Raw genomic sequence first — 20,088 nt, 5'->3', positions numbered from 1 at the left:
ACCCCTGAGACAATACCCATTGGTCCAAGAATTATTGGTAATAACACCTTCAGCCGTCATTGTAAAGCAGACTTCAGTCTCTTTGGGAGCTGGCGTCTGCAGACAGACGGTGGAATCCGAACTATTCACCCAGCGTTCCTAATGGCTCTGTGTGAAATCCGTGGTTTTGCCTGCATGTGCTGCACTGGCTCTTAGCCTCCCTGGCCTGTTTGTTGGTCTCAGATGAGTAACCTGGTGGCCTCTCAGATAATGAACTACGCTGACGTCAGCTCCCGTGCCAATGCCATCGAGAAGTGGGTAGCAGTGGCGGACATTTGCCGATGCCTGCACAACTACAATGGCGTGCTGGAGATCACGTCAGCCTTAAACAGAAGTGCCGTCTACAGGCTGAAGAAGACCTGGGCCAAGGTGAGCAAACAGGTAAGCATCACCGGGGGACTCACCCTACAGCTGACAGGAGGCGGGGCCATGCCAACATATCAATAAGTATTGCTAATGAGGACAGCATTAGCTGAAATGAGCATCCCAGTTGCCAAAAAGTACCTACATGGATAATTACTGTGCACTTAACCATTTCATCAACTCCACTCACGTGCATGTCCAAAACACTCACTAAAACATTTGAGGGCGCCGAGAAATGGCTCAGTGGGTAAGGCGCTTGCCTGCAAAGTCAAATAACCCAGGTTCGATTCCCCAGGACCCACACAAAGTGGCGCATGCATCTGGAGTTCATTTGCAGTGGCTGAAGGCCTTGGAGCGTCCATTCTCTCTCTCTCTGCATATCTCTCTACTTGCAAATAAATAAATACATAAAATGTAAAAAATGTAAAACCTTTGAGGGGGAGAGATGGCATCATGGTGAAGCGTGCTTCCTGCATGACCATGAGGGGCAAGGTTCCTGAGTTCAGATCCCCAGGTCCCATGTAAAAACAGCTGGGCAAGGCTGTGCCACCTGAAACCACAGTCCCACGGGAGAGCAAAGCCCATGAGAGCACCCCAAGTATTAAGAGGAGACTTGGCTCAATGCCAACTCAGGTGGAAGAGCAGTGGCGATCTTCACCCCACCACCCCCGGCAGTGACCCTCCACGCTGCAGATAAGCATGTTGGGGCGCCATAAGATTGTGTACACATGCATGCACCACACACACACACACACACACACACACACAAACATCATGGTGCACACGTGGAGTCAAGTGTCAATTCTCTTCTTTTACCCGCTGTAGGCAGAGTCGCTTGCCGGCCTGTGCACTTATTAGAGGCAGAGAGAAAGAGAGAGAATGGGCACACCAGGGCCTCTAGCCACTGCAAATGAACTCCAGATGTGTATATAACCTTGTGCATCTGGCTTATGTGAGTCCTGGGGAATTGAACCTAGGTCCTTTGGCTTTGCAGGATAACACCTTAACCACTGAGCCATCCCTCCAGCCCTGTTTTATTTTATTTTATTTTTTAACTATTTGACAAAATTGAGGATGTTATCATATTTTCTAAAAACTCTTGTAATGAACAGGTATGAGGATACTGCTTTTGGAATGGGCTTTAAACACATACTTTAAAACTCCAAAGCTAAGGCTAGAGAGTTGGCTTAGTGGTTAAGCGCTTGCCTGTGAAGCCTAAGGACGCCGGTTCGAGGCTCGATTCTCCAGGACCCACGTTAGCCAGATGCACAAGGGGACACATGCATCTGGAGTTTGTTTGCAGTGGCTGGAAGCCCTGGCGCACCCATTCTCTCTCTCTGTCTGTATCTGCCTCTTTCTGTCTCTGTCACTCTCAAATAAATGAACAAAAAATATTTTTAAAAAAAACTCCAGGGCTGGAGAGATGGCTTAGCGGTTAAGCGCTTGCCTGTGAAGCCTAAGGACCCCGGTTCGAGGCTCGGTTCCCCAGGTCCCACGTTAGCCAGATGCACAAGGGGGTGCACGTGTCTGGAGTTCGTTTGCAGAGGCTGGAAGCCCTGGTGCGCCCATTCTCTCTCTCTCCCTCTATCTGTCTTTCTCTCTGTGTCTGTCGCTCTCAAATAAATAAAAAAAAAAAAACAAAAAAACTCCAAAGCTAGACACTGACCCTACTGACATAGCTGTGTTCTGCCTCTCCCAAGGCAGTGATAGCTTTGGTCACTGAGCTCTGGCTAAAAGAACATATTATCCTGTTACATGTAGAGCAACAATTTGTCAGGGGCAGAAAGTCATTCATCTGACTTTTTAAAGAATATTTACCTACTTGTACACGTGTGTGTATAGGCGTAAGAGTCTCTTTCCACTGCAGATGCACAGAAGCTTGCACCACTTTTTTGGGGGGGGCATCTGGCTTTATGTGGGTGCTGGGGAATTGAACCAGGGCTGGCAAGTTTTGTGAGCAAGCATCTTTAACTGCTGAGCCGCCTGTCCAGCCTGATTATCTGTCTTATTTTCTCTTCATCCGTTTCTTTTTTCCTCTGAAGCTTGTGCAAAAGCCACCCTAGTCCTTATTTAAGAACGTTTCCCGGCCTGCTTAAGTGATGTCCTCAATTTTATGAGGATGCAGGTATAGTAATAACTATGGAATAAGGATTATACGCTAATGTTAAGATTGGTTCAACTTTTACGATAACTCTTGTGGAGGAACTAAGTATAGAATACTATTTTGGTCACATGTGTGAGTTACTCACAGTGGCCTTAGCATGGTCTATAGATTGTCCTCCAGAGATCGAGAGCTTGCCTAGCATATATAAGGCTCAGGGTTGGAGTCCCAGGACTGCAGCTCAGGAAAAAAAAATTCATCCTGAAATTCTTGATTAGAGAATGCTCTATTGAGATGGTATCTTAACACATGCTTTAATTTCTTTAAGTTCCTAAGTTTTGTGTGCATTATATTTGTTCTTTTCTACACATTTTTCTTCATTTTGTGGCTAAACCACATGGAAATAGACACTTCTATCCTCCTTCCTCTCCTCTTTACTCTTCTCCTCTTTTCTTTCTACTGCTCTTTCTTGTCATTAAATGTCACCAGCACCTGACACTGAAGTAGAGAACTGAGCGTGTTTCAGCAGCTCACTGCTGTATTGAGCCATCGAATGTTCATGGCGAACTAAGCTTTCTCTTCCCCTCTCTAGACAAAAGCTCTAATGGACAAGCTTCAGAAGACTGTTTCATCTGAAGGAAGATTTAAAAACCTCAGAGAAACTCTTAAAAAGTATGTCTACCTTAATTATTAGCTTATTCAAGATTCAGGAAAATGCTTATATATTTTCTACAGTGTGTAAATGAGGACATGCCTTTTCCATTGATGGAAAAGAAAAACAGGGGCAAGTTCCATCATCGCAGTGTTTGGGGATTTTTTTTCTCTTGGAATACCATGTACATAATACACCTGATATGTGTGGAGTCATGAGCTACAGAGGGTTTCAAGTAAGAAAATATCACCACAAGTCAGACCATATTTTAATATAAACAGTTTTCTGATTCATTATTTTCTAATATAAACACAATGATACATTGTTTTTTATTTAAATATTCTAGCAGCTGTTGATCATTGTTACTTATTTCAGGCCTTTCCTACCTGGGTCATTCTTTTCTTTTCTACATGCCTGCACACACACACACACACACACACACACACACACACACACACACACACAGAGAGAGAGAGAGAGAGAGGGAGGGAGGGAGGGAGGGAGGGAGAGAATACTTAATACATGAATTTGACTTGCTTTGGACAATATTGGTCTTGGAGTATATGAATAAAATATTAATATTAATCACATTACAAATTGCCATTACAGAAGCACCAGCAATAATATTTACTGAATGGCAGGGTGAAAATGAAGTGCTTGGCGTGTCTTTTGGAAGCCTCACAACAAACTGAAAAGATAGCTTCTCTGTCTCCATTTCCCAGACGAGGAACTACAGATCCGAGGGCTTCCCAGTGTCACTGAGTCATTTGCTCAAGCTGAAATTCAAACCCAGCTCCCTCCTGGCCAGAGTCCCCTGACTTTAGTGTCGAGCCCCTCCAGGGAAACCGAGTAACCAGTTCCTCCCAAAGCCTCCGCTCAGTGTGCAGTGGTGGTGGTAGGGAAGCAAGCCTGCGTCGTCTAAGCTAAGAGCTCGGACCGTTGCCGCCGCGCTCTGAGCTTGTGGACTGGCCCGTCCCGTGCCTGAAGCTTTTCGCGTCGGGCAGGTGAGGCCCCAGGTCTCCCTCCATGCTTCTGCTGCTCAGAGGAGTATGGCAAACTGCAACCACTCCTGCCAGGAGCTCTTTGGTATTTGTCTCTTAAGACAGGCTGTTGTTGGAACAAGCCATTGTCTCAAGTACAGGCAGCACATGAGCTGCAGCGTCGTGTGGTTCTCCACGTGAGATCCGCTTAAACCCTGTGTCACCCGCCTGCGTGTGAGGAGTAGGGAGCCTTTGTTCTTGAGGACTGACGCAGTGTCGTCGCTTCTGGTCCACTTGGAGACGGGAGCCAGGCCCGTGTGGGTGGGGGGGGGGGAGATGACGGCAGCATTCCTTGTTCTTGCAGCTGTAACCCCCCAGCTGTTCCCTACCTTGGGATGTACTTGACAGACCTGGCATTCATCGAGGAAGGAACACCAAACTTCACTGAAGAAGGCCTTGTCAACTTCTCCAAAATGCGAATGGTAGGTGGTGTCCCGTTTGGTCTATGTCCGTGACTTTATGACTTACAGAGAAGAGGCTACAGGATGAGATCGGTGTTCCCTCTTAGACTTTAGGGTACAGAGAGGGTGGAGAGTGGGCTTGGCACCAGCTGAAGAGAAGCTGGCACTCATTTTTGCTTGCAGTCTAGGCCAAGGGCATGGTAGTAAACCTCTAAGGATGACTTTCTAAGATGGGCCACTTATAGACAGATGCCAAAGGCTTCTTGCTGGAAGTCAGGTTCCGAGAACCAAGCTAGACACAGGAAGCCCATGGGCAGTAGCACCCAGAGCTTCCCTCTCAAGCCCGAGGACACCTAGCATCAGTGGCTTCTCTGGTTACGAATACGTATCTTACTGCTGTTAGCATTGTGCCTGGCTCCTTGAAAGATACAGGAAATGACTGGGCAGAGCTCTTCCTGCCCCACTGAGGAAGGGACATGGGATGAGACCTGAAAGATTCTGCTCCAGTGGGGGTAGAGAGATAGCTTAGTGGTTAAGATGTTTGCCTGTAAAGCCAAAGGATGCCGGTTCGACTCTCCAGGACCCACGTAAGCCAGATGCACAAGGGAGCGCATGTGTCTGGAGTTCATTTGCAGTGGCTGGAGGCCCTGGCATGCCCATTTGCTCCCTTTCTCTCTCTCTTTCAAATCAATAAAATATATTTCTTAAAAAAGAATTTACTCTGATGCAAGGGAATGCTTTGTCTTTGCTTTTGGTAGATATCGCACATTATCCGAGAGATTCGCCAGTTCCAGCAGACTTCCTATCGAATAGACCATCAGCCAAAGGTAATATTGTGCACTTATGAAGGAATTAATAAGAAAAATGGATATTAGTGAGATATAAAGCCATACAATTGGTCAGTAATACCAAAGGCTGACTCATGGTAATGAACAATAAAATAGAAGATAGTTAGCAAGTCTGATCAAGAAAATAAAGAGGAAGCCGGACGTGGTGGCACACGCCTTTAATCCAAGCACTTGGGAGGCAGAGGTAGGAGGATCACCATGAGTTCAAGGACACCCTGAGACTACATAGTGACTTCCAGATCAGCCTGAGCTAGACTGAGACTATACCTTGAAAAAGCCAAAAAATGAAAAATAAAAATAACAAAATGAAGAGGGTTGGGGAGATGGGTTGCTTGGTTCAGTGTTTGCCTCGCAAGCACGAGGACCTGAACCGTGTCCCCAGTCCTTCTGTAAATGCCAGGCGTGGTGGCACCTCTGTAATCCCAGCTCTAAGGACGCAGGCAGGCATATCCCTGAGGCTAATCAATGCTCTCCAGTCTAACGACACGTAACACTCTCTCTCAATAAAAGGTGGATGGCGTACGTGAGGATGACACCCGAGGTTGTCCTCTGGCTTGCACATGCCTGTGTACCTGCATGCATATACATGCCCACATACATGTAAACACACATGCACACACATGCCACATAAACACAAACACACACAAAACCCCTGGTTCTCCCCCCCCCCATACACATAAACACACACAAAACCCTACCTCCCTGAGGTGCTATTGGCAATGAACGTGTTTCCTGTGAAGGCGGTGAATTTTGCTCAGTGAGGTAGCCACCGGCAAGTTACCCAGACTCCAGTAAATAACCTCATATTAGACTAAATGGGATGGATACAAACACACACACACACATAAAATGAAAGGAGCAGGGAAACTAGTTGGGAAGTAGAAATGATTCAACAGGAGGGGAAAGATGTGAGGATAGGGAAGTGGGGAGGTGAATACACTCAAAATACATTGTATATATGTATGAAAGGATAAAAAGTACATTACAAACAATTTCAACTTATCAAGTTGTATTGAGTCTACTGCCTATATTTCTTGTGAATCTACCTCTTTCCTTCTGTTTCTATCACTCCCACCTCACTGTGAGCTTTACAGAATACAAAATGCATGCCACAAATCACAGCTGGATAGAGTTATCTGAAACAGTGGGTTGTACCATCCCCCTTGCACTAAACATTGCAGTGGCTTCTTATTGCTCTGGTAATAAAAAAAAAAATCTCTATGTGACCAAGAACTGTCCCCTCCTTGTTTCTTAGGATTCACTTTACATCCCTTACTGTCATACATCTCCTTACTATCTCCATTCCAGCTTCAACTTATCCCTTTTTCTTTCTCTCTCTTCTTTATTCTTTCTCAAAGACAATTTAAATTATTAATTTAATAGAAAAGTCAAGAAGGTGGTATAAATTCCCATATGCCTCACAGTTTCCCATGTTATTAACATCTTCACACTTAAATGGAAGCTGGAGTTCATGAATCAATGTTGAAACATTACTATTGGTTGAAGCCGTAGTTTATTCTGAGTCCCTTCCCACTTACCTGATGCCCATTCTCTGTTCTGAAATACTGTTCAGGACATCAAATTTCATTTAGTTGTCAGCACATCTTAGGTTACTCTTGGCTCTGTCACTTGTCTAGACTTCCCTTATTTTTGAAAAGCTTTATAGTTTTGAGGAGGAGTACTGCTCACAGTTTTTGCAGGTGACACTTTACTTTAGATTTTTAGTGGTCTTGCAGATCCAACCCAGGGCCTTGTGTGTGCTTGGCAGGTGCCCTTGCACTGAGCATCAGCTCAGCCCCCACTGAGGAACTGTGTAGGATGACCCAGTTATGACATTTTTCTAATGCCTTACTCAAGATGACAGTGAGATGGTAGGTTATTAAGAGGAAAATTACAGAAAGAAAGTGTCTTCCTTTCATTATGTCATACCATGGGCACTGTTGCAGCTACCTTCTCACTGCTGGGACAAAACACTCGACCAAAAGCAGGGAAGGGAGGATCTATTTTGACTTATAGTCTCAAGGGGAAGCTTCTTGCTAGCGGGGGAAAGCATGGCGTGAGCAGCGGCTGGGCATCGCAGTCTGCCACGGCAGGTGGACAGCAGCAGCAGGAGAATGACCCAAACGAACACTAGGAAGCTGGGGGCTAATAAATCTCAAGCTCCCGCCCCAGAGACACACCTCCCCCAGCAAGGCTCTTCTTCCCAAATTGCTGTCAGCTGGGGACCAAGTATTCAAAACACCTGGCTTTATAAGGAGCAGCTGGTTCAAACCACCACAGGTGCCTAGCATCACAGTAGTCATGACAGTTGATGCTAAGCTTAACTTCCTGGCTAAGGCTGTGTTTGCCACATTTCTCCACTGTACAGTTTTTCTTTCTTTCCTTCTTTCCCGAGATGTGCTCTTTAGGAGTCGCTATGCACACCCCATAGCTAAGGGTCATCCCAGATGTGCCCACTCCGTAACTAAGGGACCTCCCATAGCTAAGGACCAGAGAATTATGCCTTCCCCCTTTAGAGTAAAACACTACATAAATTACTGGGAATTCTTGTGCATGATTTATTTCTTTACCACCACTTACTAATTTACTCATAATTTATTTAAATCTGTATTAGCAAGGGGACTTTATGTTTTGAATGCCAATCTAGTAATACTTTATCTTTGGGCTGGTATTGTTCAATGTTTAGCCTTTGGGGGCTCTGCCAGCTGACCCCTCTGACATACCTCCATGAGCATTGGGTTCCTCTTTTCCTTTTGTTTTCTGCTTCTTTTCTTCTCTCATCTCTACTTTTGTGAGGGCACCCTTATTTTCTGAAACTATAATGTACTCCAGACTCATCATAGATATTTCTGCCCCTAGAGTCAAAGATTGCTCCCCCAAACTCTATTCCTCTTATCAAAGAATCATCTTAGAAACCAAGATACAGACTCCAGGTATGACCATGAGATGGGAGTATCATGTCATTTAGGCTTTCAGTACAGAGCACAAAAATAAATGTGTAGATTCTGATACTACCATACATTGCTGATCCCCTGACTTACTCTGTTATTATATCAGTCATTCAAGCTCTATCTCACCTTTGCTTATCTATAACTTCCCATTCACAGTGAGGAATATGTTCATCACTAAGAACCCCTAGAGTTTTTCCTATTCCTGCTCAACGCAAAATCTTTCCAGATGTTGTTCCCTCTATCTTTGTGTGTCTCTTTGTCCACATTTCCTGGTTAACTTGCACACAAGTCAGGTGCTGCCCCTTCAAGCATTTTGAAATACTAGGTTCTTATCTTTTCTGGTACCTGCTGCCCGAGCAATTAATCTATATGATTCTTTAGCATGTTTAATATCCTTGAGGGGCAGACCTTATCTGTTGTTTATATGATTATATCCCCAACATTCTGCACAGTGCCTTGGACCATGGTGGACAGTAAATGGTTCTTGAATTAGTCCAAGTGAAAAAAGTTGCCAATATCACTGCTGCTATTCAGTTTGGAGCTGGAAAAAAAAAAAAGTCATGGAATGAGCCAGTACAAAAAAGTAAAAGTAATATCAAAGAATTGCCCTCAAAATAACAACACAGTTTAAGGGAACAAATAGATCCAAAAGTACATAAGACCTTTATGAAATGATGGGAACAGAGTACTTATTAAATAGAGAGCTGTATCACATTCACATAATAGCAAGAACATTTGCTGTGATGAAGATGTCAATTGTTATCTAATTAATCTAATTAATCTATGCATTCATTGAAATCCTATCAGTGCTTTCCATGGAACTTGACAGGCTTATTATGAAGTTTGTGAGGAACTTTAGAGAGACAACAAAAGCAAAAACAGAGAAGATTTTTTTTTTTTTTTTTTTTTTTTTGGTGTTTCAAGGTAGGGTCTTACTCTAGCCCAGGCTGATCTGGAACTCACTATGTAGTCTCTGGGTGGCCTCGAACTCACGGAGATCCTCCTACCTCTGCCTCCCGAGTGCTGGGATTAAAGATATGCACCACCATGCCCAGCTTGGAGAGGAATCTTTTGAAGAATAAGAACAGAGAGGATTTCCTTACTAGCTATCCTACAGCAGGAAAAACAAAATAGGACTCACCAGCACAACAATATAAGTGGAGCAAAATGGAGGCCAGGTAAATATTCTGCCATAGGAAAAACATCTACTATAACACACAGAAACTACAAACAACAAGCTTGGTCATGTTTGCTACATTAAATTTAAAACTTTAAAACTTCTGTGTGGCCTGGATGATTATTAAGAATTAAAAAGAAAGAATTAAAATACAAGCGGGCTGGAGAGATGGCTTAGTGGTTAAGCGCTTACCTGTGAAGCCTAAGGACCCCAGTTCGAGGCTCGGTTCCCCAGGTCCCATGTCAGCCAGATGCACAAGGGGGCGCACGCGTCTGGAGTTCGTTTGCAGAGGCTGGAAGCCCTGGCGCGCCCATTCTTTCTCTCTCCCTCTATCTGTCTTTCTCTCTGTGTCTGTCGCTCTCAAATAAATAAATAAAAAATTTAAAAATATATATTAAAAAAAGAAGAAGAAGAAGAAAAAAAATACAAGGAATTGACTTGGAGACAATATTTTCAATGTATAAAACAAACAGTATAAAAGTAGACCTATACATTTATTTTAAATGATAAGCAACAGAAAAATTAACAATTCTGCAACAGTAATTCACAAAAGAAATTAAATCATCAATAAGTATTTGAAAATTATAAACTTTGCTTAATAAGCAAGAAAAATTTGCTTTATAAGATACCATTTTTATCCATCAGATTAATAGCACTTCAAAAGACTGACAATATCAAACGTTAGTCAGGAAATGGGAGAACAGGTACTCTAATGTACCACAGGTTTGATAGCTCTGGAAGTCATGTCACATTACCGTTTTAAATGACACATGTGGAGCTGGGTGCAGTGGCACAGATCCACAACTTCATCGTGTCAGAGGCTAAAGTAAGAGAATGCAAGTGTGAGGCCAGTTTGGAGTACATAGCAAGTCCCCTGTCAGCCTGGACCACCAAGCAAGCTCCTCTCTCAAAACAACAACAAAAGTCTTGCATTCTCAGGAACTAGAGCTCATGGGTACATTGCTGGTGAGAGACAAGCGGGTGGTATCGCTGCTTTGCAAAACTGTGCCCCTAGGAGGTTTTCTAAAGGGTGTCTGTCTTATACCAGAGTGATTTCTCTCCATTAAAAGCTTTGTATAAGGGTGGGAGAGATGGCCCAGCAGTCAAGGCACTTGCCTGTAAAGCCTAACGACCCAGGTTTGATTCCCCAGTACCCACATAAAACCAGATGCATGAAGTGGCTCATGCATCTGGAGTTTGTTTGTAGTGGCTGGAGGCTCTGGAATGCCCATTCTCTTTCTGTCTCTCTTTCTCTCTCTCTCTTTCTCCTTGCAAATAAATAAATAAAATGTTTAATTTTTTTAAGTTTTGTATAAAGTGCTTGTAACACTCTTTAATCATCAAACATTGGAATCAGGCTGTGTCAATGAATGAATGAATGAATGAGTAAATGAATTGTGGTATATCTCCACAATGGTACCCTACTCAGCAATGAATGCAAATTATTGATGTGTGGTTTAATCGTAAATGTTTATGCTGGGAGAAAGAAGGCAGACAGGAAAGATCGCTGCTGTGTGGTTTCACCTCTGTGAAGCTTAGACAAAATTAATACAGGTGAGAAGAAACACAAAGCAACAGATGTTTCTGGAAACAGCTAGATGAGGAAGGTGACTGAGCAGACACTCAGGAGTGATGAATTTTTTTCCATATTGGAATAGGAATGGAAGATAGGAATGTCTATATTTCTCAGAACTGATTAAATAATTCATATCATTTATGAACAGTCTATTTCAATAAAACATGAAATACAGTCATGAAAATACTATATATTCAACATCTTGATTTCCATTTTCCTTTGCTTTCCTTCCATTTGTTATCTGCCCATTAGATGCACATGTAAGCATCCAGAAGCATGCTATGGAGGATCTTTAGGTGTGTGGTAGTGAAAGATCTGCAGCAAGTCAACAGCTGATACGCTACATCGTCAATGCTGTGAGCAGTTGTAGCTCTGTGTGCTGGCATGGGAGCCCTGCACCATTCACAATTAAGAGAGGAAAGTAGGGCTGGAGAGATGGCTTAGCGGTTAAGCGCTTGCCTGTGAAGCCTAAGGACCCCGGTTCGAGGCCCGGTTCCCCAGGTCCCACGTTAGCCAGATGCACAAGGGGCGCACGCGTCTGGAGTTCGTTTGCAGAGGCTTGAAGCCCTGGCGCGCCCGTTCTCTCTCTCTCCCTCTATCTCTCTTTCTCTCTGTGTCTGTCGCTGTCAAATAAATAAATAAAAAACATTAAAAAAAAAGAGAGAGAGGAAAGTAGTGTGATATGGTTGTCACTATAGGGAGAGAAATGACTGCTGTAAGTGTATGTAACGTCTGTGAACACACAGTCACACACCTGGGAGGCACACACACGAGGAAAACCACTCTCAAAGGTGCTGCTTGGGATGGAGGTTAGAATACTCATGAATCTAGTTATGATTTTTAGTACTATATAAAAAATTTAAATGTCTAAGGGGGTTTCTGAATTGTGTCAGATTCCTTTCTAAAATGTACGTACTGCTAATCTGAACAAGCATGAGCTGGGGTTTCTCTTTATTTTCCAGGTCACACAGTATCTGCTTGACAAAGCCCTCATCATAGATGAAGATACGCTCTATGAGCTGTCACTCAAAATTGAGCCCCGGCTACCTGCTTGAAGAGCTGGCCTTGTTCAAGGTCATGGTGCTTCCATGGGAAGTGGGACTGACAGAACTGTGGACGGATGGCACAACGGGGACCGGGAGAAGATCACAGCAGCCTCCTTTCTCCACCAAAGACGGAACTGGACTGCAATTCTGTCTCCAGCCAGAGTGGAACCCAGAGGCATGGGTCAAAGTCAGATGCTTCAGTCTGGGTGGGAAGGTGAAACACTGGTCTTAGTCAAGCTGATAGCATAGCTGCAGCAGAGGACGTAGCGTAGGAGATGCAAGGAAGCACTTTCATGAAGCAGGAGCAACAGTGAACATCTGCCCCGTGTTCCGTTACAACCTGGGGACCAGGACCCATGGCAAATACCTGTGATGTTTCTCCGGCACTTCACTGGCCTGGGCACACCTACTACTCTAGCATTTCACTGCTTCCATCACATGCCCTTTCATTACAAGCTTCGCAGACAAGCGGAAGCCTGCCGCCCAGGGCCAGCACAGAAGCCTCAGCCTGCAGCATGTGCATGGTTCTCAGGGCACCCCGAGGCCCCATGCGAGGGGCGGCATGCTCCGGAACGGCCCTTTCAGCCTGTAGGTGCCAGGGCAACAGTCAGCGCTGAGTAATGCTTGCTGGTCGCAGTTCCTTAGTGACAAGCAGGAGGCTTGAGGGGGCTTCGTTCCGAGTCTGGGGGCCCCGAGAAGCCCCCTCTTAGAAGAGGCAGCTGTGCGGAGGGAGGGGAGGCCTCCAAGAGGCCAGGCAATGAGCCGCACTGCGGGCCGAAGCATGGGCCTGGAAACCGCCCCTGCGCCTGCAGGGGTCTGCTTTCTTCCCCTGTCGCACCGTAGAAATCTTTTCTGACCTAAAAAAAGCTGTCCTGTGGAATTTTTCTTTCGAAAGCCCCACACCTTCATGGGAGACGGTCCTTCCCCAGCCCGGACATCTTTGCTTAAAAATGATTTTGAGCGTGTTCTGAGTGAGAATTCTGCATTTGCATGAGAAATGGGCCAAACACCCCGTAACTCTTATAGAAGAAAATCCAATGCAGGGGTTTGTCCTCTTCCCCAAGGCTGGGGAAATGACCTCATTTTCCCCAAGATTGTCGGTTGTTAAATAGGGTCATCCCTTGGTCACCTCCCTCTGCTCTTCTCAGGGAGACTGCTGCTTTGTAACAAGGAAGACGTGGCAATACAGGCTTAGTATTGCCTGAGCAGACTGGACTTGGCATTTTCTCTAAGAGGAACGAGGCTTGTGGACTGACAATGGAGGGTGGTCTACTTGGGTGTTCCCCTCTTCCTTTGCACTTTAATTATGTGGTAGAGCTAACAGCTGGCTAATAAAATTCCACTTACTGGCTCTTAAGACCCAGTGGAAGATCTAGCTCTGATAAGGTGCCATGGAATTGGAGAAAGGCACAGTCACTGCATAATAGGGGCCATCTCTGCACATACCTACATAGTGGAAAGTACAGGAGAATATTTATAATATATGAATACCATTCCAAACATATTTTCAATCATTCATGTTAGCCGACAGCGTAGCATTAAGTCCAAAGGGATGACTCATGGATGTTCTCTCTCTTCGCTTTTGCTTCTTTTTTTAAAGTTGTTTGTTTGTTCTCTTTAATTTCAAATAAGAGGTTGACACATCTCGACGCATGATGAAAAGCATGGGATGTCGGATTCTACCAGTATCTACCTTGTGATGTGCCTCTCGGTGTTCACAAACTGGAGGTTTGAAATGATCTGTGTCACTTGCACCAACCGCCTCAAGGTCTTGGGTAGAAAAGGAAAGGCTAGCTTTCTCAGCGGACCACACAGCCACTAGCTGCAGGCAAAGCATCTCTGTATGCACTGTCCTTGCAAATCCAGATGCTTAGTTCTCTGACCCAGATGTTTCAGAGGACAGGATAGCCGTTCTCAGTGGAGAAAAATAGGACGTGCATGCATTGGAGAACTTCTGCCTTGCAGTTCCTAGTCCCCAGAGGGAAAGCACATCTCTGTATGCACTGTCCTTGCAAATCCAGATGCTTAGTTCTCTGACCCAGATGTTTCAGAGGATAGGGTAGCCGTTCTCAGTGGAGAGAAATAGGAGGTAGAAAGATGCCACACTCCTCCCTCTGGTGGGATTTCAGTTTTTCCTCAGTGACAAAGCTTTTGAGCCTCTCCCTGTAGAATGTCGGAAGCGCCCCCCAGTGTTCATCGGTGGGCACTGCTACTGCTCTGTTGACTATTGTTAAACCTTCAGCTGAAAACTTCATTCTGAAAGAATTCCTTTTGACGACCTGCATTATTTGTGGGTCAGCTAAGAGAAAGAGAGAGAGATGCACATTTGAAATTTAAAAAAGCCTCAGTCTGGTTTCATTTAAAATCCACCAGAGCAGTTTGTGTTTTCTCTTCTGATTGTTAAGATAAGATTGAAGCTTTCTAAGCACCATGGCACACATTGCATGCCCTCTCGTCTGTGTCTGCCTATATCTCACTCTGTGAGACCCATTTCTAAGAGTAGTTTGGTGGTCACTTCTAATAGCCAACTAGTGAGCAGACATACTTCAAAATTAGTCCAGGAAATCAGCAGGGAAAAAATCCAATTTCATGCTTTCAGATGAATACTCACAGTTTGTCCTGTCAGTGGACTTAGCTCAAGGATTTTAGGAAATGTCCTTGGTTATTAACTATGACATTCAGTTTTGCTATAGGAACAGATCTCCTACCTAAGCCCATACCTGGTCTGACAGATTCAGGCAAGCATGGAACGCTGTCCCTTATTTCTTAGTTTTTCTCTGGAAAAATTTAAAGAGGAGCCGGGCATGGTGGCACACGCCTTTAATCCCAGCACTTGGGAGGCAGAGATAGGAGGATCACCGTGAGTTTGAGGCCACCCTGAGATTCCATAGTGAATTCCAGGTCAGCCTGGGCTAGAGCACGACCCTGCCTCAAAACAACAACAACAACAAAAAATTAAAGAGGAAATTTTAAACGACTGTTGCAACATTTTGAAGCAACTCTGACACAGCCTCCTTTGCTGTCTGATTAACTTCAGTGCATCTCAAAGGGCTGCGCATAAGCACACGAAGCATGTCTACCAGACCCTTGGGAGAGAAAGGTGTCCCGTGTGCCCATGTAGAGTGGTGAAGAGCCTCTTCTCAGGTTCGGTGAGTCAAGGCTCGGAGCAGTGGCTGCACATTGTAAGCAAAGCGCAGCACAGTAAAGCAGTTATTCCCAACAGAGCCAACTTTCAAACAAAGAAAAGATCTTGCCTATTCTTTTCAAAATTTAATTTTATTCTCCCTGAAAAAGAATCTTTCCCTTCATATTAAAGTATATGTATTTTTTTTAAATCCAACTTTCAAAGTTTAACATTTTTACTGCTGTTGAAGTAGCATAAGGGATAATATATGATTCACAGCCAGGCTAATATCCACATCAGAGGGAATTAATGAATGGAATTAATTTCATTTCTGTAAGAAATAAGTTTGATGACTTTATCACAGTTACTACTATATGATTACTGGTAATAAGACAAGCCAATGAAATCTGAGTGTCGTTTCTTGGTGGCCACTGGTGACTTAAATCAAGGCAGGACAGAATATAAGTTGAAAATAAACTTTTGTTGTCAGTACAAACACATGAATGATTCAGAAAATTATTCATCTTGGTGCCACATGACACACCATTCATATTAGGGTCGATTGTACTTATTTGATCTGGTCAAGGAAAATGGTAGCTCTGTTGAACGACATTAAACCACTGTCTTTTACACAACCCATTTCAATTGTCACCACAAAAGCTGACTATAAAAGTACACAGGACCAGGCATGAGTTCTCACCCAGATCTGCACTGTTCATCTGGAAAAACCCAGGCCAGTGTTTACACCTCTCTGAGCCTCAGTTTCCTCAAGTGCAAAATGGGATTAGTAGTAATTCCTGTGCTGTCTACCTCACAGGGATGTTGTGAGGACCAAATGCATTAGAATGTAAGCTATGAAGAAATGTCCAAATGTGAGGTAACTGTTTATCACACTCCGCTCTTTTGCAGAGGAATGAACTGTATTTCTTTATTATTTATGTGTGTGTGTGTGTGTGTGTGTGTGTGCAAACGTACGTGCCGAGTTTGAGTAGTGTATCAGTTTTGTCCAGTCAACTTTCCAGACCTGCTGATGTTTGTGATGCTGATGGAGGGGTTTGCTCTGTGCCCAACACTTGCCGAGTGAGGTATAGGTGACGCCTACATGCAAATTAAAGTTCGCCTTTCTTGATTACCTGGAAATCTCATGGCTTCTTCATTTAGCCCTTTTCCACTTTTTTTTAAAAAAAATTTATTTATTTATTTATTTATTTGAGAGTGACAGACACAGAGAGAAAGACAGATAGAGGGAGAGAGAGAGAATGGGTGCACCAGGGCTTCCAGCCTCTGCAAACGAACTCCAGACGCGTGCGCCCCCTTGTGCATCTGGCTAACGTGGGACTTGGGGAACCGAGCCTCGAACCGGGGTCCTTAGGCTTCACAGGCAAGCGCTTAACCGCTAAGCCATCTCTCCAGCCCTCCACTTTTTTTTTGTTTTGCTACTTTGTATTATTTCTTCAATAGCAATGGGCTTCTTCAGATATACTTTTACTTGTTATGTTCAGGCTCCAGAATGGCTCAGAAGCCCCCTTTCAGACAGTAAATCATTAGAGAATTGGGAGGACCTCAGCAAAGGTATGGAGGACCACCTCGTCCACTAGCTTTCCAGCCCTTCCATGGCTACCTCCAGGCGTGACAGGAAAGCTGCAGAGGTGGGCTCTGCGGCCCATTGCCGGCTTTCATGGTGATGGCTCCTGATCCATCCCAGGCTATGTCCCCCTTGAAAAGATAAGTCCCATTTCCACATGACTGCCGTGGCTGTGTGGGTGGGTACAAATGAACCATTTCATCTTCTGTCAGGTAAGGAAGTTGTCCTGCTATTTTAGAGCTGCGGGGCTCAGGACACAGCTGTTGACGCCAAGAGCAACCTGAGGAAAGTCTTTTCTCACCGCTCAGCTTCCTTTCCAGCTGTGACCCAGCATGGCTGGCCTGCAGAGAAGTGGACTCTTGCATCTTCCTACTTGGCCAGCTCAGTGGGCGTTGTGCTTGCCTGCACAGTTCCTGCAGTCAGGCCTGGGTCCTGCTCTATACACAAGCTAGCTGGATTCAGGATCAGCCAACGGCATAAGCCCGGGACAGTTTTCCTTTAAAACGAGTGACCTGACACATGCACGCATTATTTCTGGATTTATCATCCCTGTACCAAAAGTCAACCACATGGTCACACTGCCATGAGCTTGAAGGGGTTAACTGATGAGAAAGGCATGAAGGACGCCCGACAGGAATCATGGGTGAAGAACTTGGGGAAATCTTTATGTCGCCTGTCAGCCACTTGTAGAAGTTGTCAGCCATCATAGTTGCTTGATCTTGAACTTGGACATGGATGGCAAACTTTTTCCTCAACCCCCAGCTTCCACCTGACTCATAAAACATAAGCTTATAACGCAAGAGGTAAACTGCCAAGGTAAAGAGTGTGGAGGGGGCTGGAGAGATGGCTTAGTAGTTAAGGCATTTGCCTGCAAAGCCAAAGGACTCAGGTTCAATTCCCCAGGACCCACGTTAGCCAGATGCACAAGGGGGTATGCATCTGGAGTTTGTTTTCAGTGGCTGGAGGCCCTGTGCACCCATTCTCTCTCTCTCTCTCTCTCTCTCCCCCTCTCTCCCTCTTTCGCTGTCAAATGAATAAATAAAAATAAAATATATATTTAAAAAAAGAAAGTGTAAGGGCCCTAACTGTTGACTATTAAAGAATTAGGCAGGCTAGAGAGATGGCTTAGCTGTTAAGGTGCTTGCTTGTGAAGCCAAAGGACAGAGGTTCGATTCCCTAGAATCCATGTAAGCCAGATGCAAAAGGTGGCACATGTGTCTGCAGTTTGTTTGCAGTGGCTGGAGGCCCTGGTGAGCCCATTCCCTTCCTCTCTCTCCCTCTCTCTCAAATAAATAAAAATAAAACATATTTTTAAAAAAGAATTAAGAGCTGTCAGGTGTGATGGCACACACCCTTAATCCCAGTGTTTAGGAGGTAGAGGTAGGAAGATTGCTATGACTGAGACTACATAGTTAATTCCAGGTCAGCCTGAGCACTACTGCAACAAGACCCTACCTCAACAGACAAAAAAAAAAAAAAAAAAAAAAAAAAAAAAAAGCCCAACAAACAAAAAACAAGTATTAGGAGAAAAGAAGAGGAATTTTTTATTGTAACTGTCATTCTTTAAAAATCTGCACTTCCATGCTTGCCAAAAGCTTTGTCGTTTTCTGGGTCTAAAAACCAGGCTGTGCCAGGGCCACAGGAACTGACTTTGAAAGACGTGTGAGAACTAAGCTGCTGCTGCCGCCCGTCCCAGCCAGGGCCACCGAGCTCAGCTCTGGGTCTCTGGAGGAGGTCCTCGGTGCGGTGCCCAGGGGCTCGGGCCCATGATGACAGAGCATGCACTCGGACCTGAACTCCAGAGGCTCATGATGTCAGTTCAGTTGGCTCCAATCTCATTGCTGTAATCAAGCCACACACAGAAAATCCCTGCGCATGTCCATGCCCACAGGGGAAATTTAACTGTGGAAATCCATTATTGTAAATTGTCATAGTAACGGCATATGCACACACTAACTGTGTTGTAACCAGCACCCTGTGAAGTACATTGAACCCTAACCTCTCTGCTGAGAAGATTTTACATGTGAATGTACCCACATAGGCCCTTAGATCAAGAACCCACCCCGCTCCCTGGAGACCCATCAAATGCTCTCACAACCAGTATCTCCAGCAAAGGTAGAAGTGGTTTGGCTGTGGGTCAGGCTTTTAGGAATCAAAAACGGTGACAGATAAGCGCACTGACTATAAGGCAGCTCCTGCCAGTGACCTCTCCGAGCCTGGCTGGGCCCGGAGAGGGGAGAGAAAGGAGTCAGTTGGTGATGCTCATGTGGCTGCAGAAGCTGGGTACGTGACTGTCACCAGAGGCCTAGCCAGGCTCCTGTGAATTGGTCAGGCTGCTTTCCAGAGTTGTTGCTATTTACAGGTAACCTTTCCGGTGGTGGATGTCTGTAGGAGGCTATTTTTAAGCAATGCTATGCTAAGCCTTCTGGTGGTCCAGTAAGCTGGTGTGGATGGAAAGTTAGAGGGTATAGACATGCATACTTTTCAGACTTCAGATGAGCTGATTGTGAACAGAAATGTGGTCCTCATTGTCCCTGAATATAATCTTCAGGCAACACTCTGGAAGGAGGCCCTGGTCTCCCAGCTCAAGGCCTAATTAAAAGCCAGAGCCTAGGCTGGAGAGATGGCTTAGCGGTTAAGGTACTTGCCTGCAAAGCCCAAGGACCTAGGTTCAATTTCCCAGGACTCACGTAAGCAAAATGCACAAGATGGTGCATGTGTCTGGAATTTGTTAATAGTGGCTTGAGGCCCTGGCATGCCCATTCTCTCTCTCCTCCTCTCTCCTTGTCTGATTCTGTGTCTCTCAAAAAAATAAATAAAAAAAAATAAAATATTTTTTAAAAAGTTGGAGCCCGGAAGCTTTAGATCGCCTCATCTCAGTCCTTGGCTGGAAGGCTGACTCTCCAGTTCAAGCCCCTCCGCAAGGACGGCGCTCCTGGGAGAAGAGAAGTCATTTCCCCGGCTGGCCTTGCACCTCAATGCCCGGTCCCATAGATCTGGGCGGCCTTCCAGGTATCGTAGGCCCAAGACCCCTCTTTAAAACCCTGGGAGAGTAGCTTGCCAACCAGGCTGGCAGAGCAACGGGGAGCTCTGACTTGACGAGGGGCAGGGATAAGTTTCTGAGAAAGAGCAGGTGCTAGAAAGGGCTCCAGGCCCAGTGACAGAATGACAGGGGCCAGCCTTCA

General features: G+C 45.0%; 1 protein-coding gene across 1 annotated transcript in view; it reads left to right on the top strand.

Moving 5' to 3' along the window:
• The window catches only part of Rasgrf2 (Ras protein specific guanine nucleotide releasing factor 2), a 226,086-nt gene extending 209,636 nt beyond the window's left edge, over positions 1 to 16,450 (top strand). The window contains exons 23-27 of the mRNA XM_004651648.2: positions 223 to 420; positions 3,096 to 3,175; positions 4,500 to 4,617; positions 5,355 to 5,423; positions 12,111 to 16,450. Of these exons, the coding sequence (XP_004651705.1) occupies positions 223 to 420; positions 3,096 to 3,175; positions 4,500 to 4,617; positions 5,355 to 5,423; positions 12,111 to 12,203 (558 nt within the window). The 3' untranslated portion in view covers positions 12,204 to 16,450. The remainder of the gene's footprint in view (positions 1 to 222; positions 421 to 3,095; positions 3,176 to 4,499; positions 4,618 to 5,354; positions 5,424 to 12,110) is intronic.
• Positions 16,451 to 20,088: the final 3,638 nt, after the last annotated feature.

Source organism: Jaculus jaculus, chromosome 14 (genome assembly GCF_020740685.1).
Source record: "Jaculus jaculus isolate mJacJac1 chromosome 14, mJacJac1.mat.Y.cur, whole genome shotgun sequence".
NCBI classification, from domain to species: Eukaryota; Metazoa; Chordata; class Mammalia; order Rodentia; family Dipodidae; genus Jaculus; species Jaculus jaculus.
This window is presented reverse-complemented; position numbering and strand designations above follow the sequence as displayed.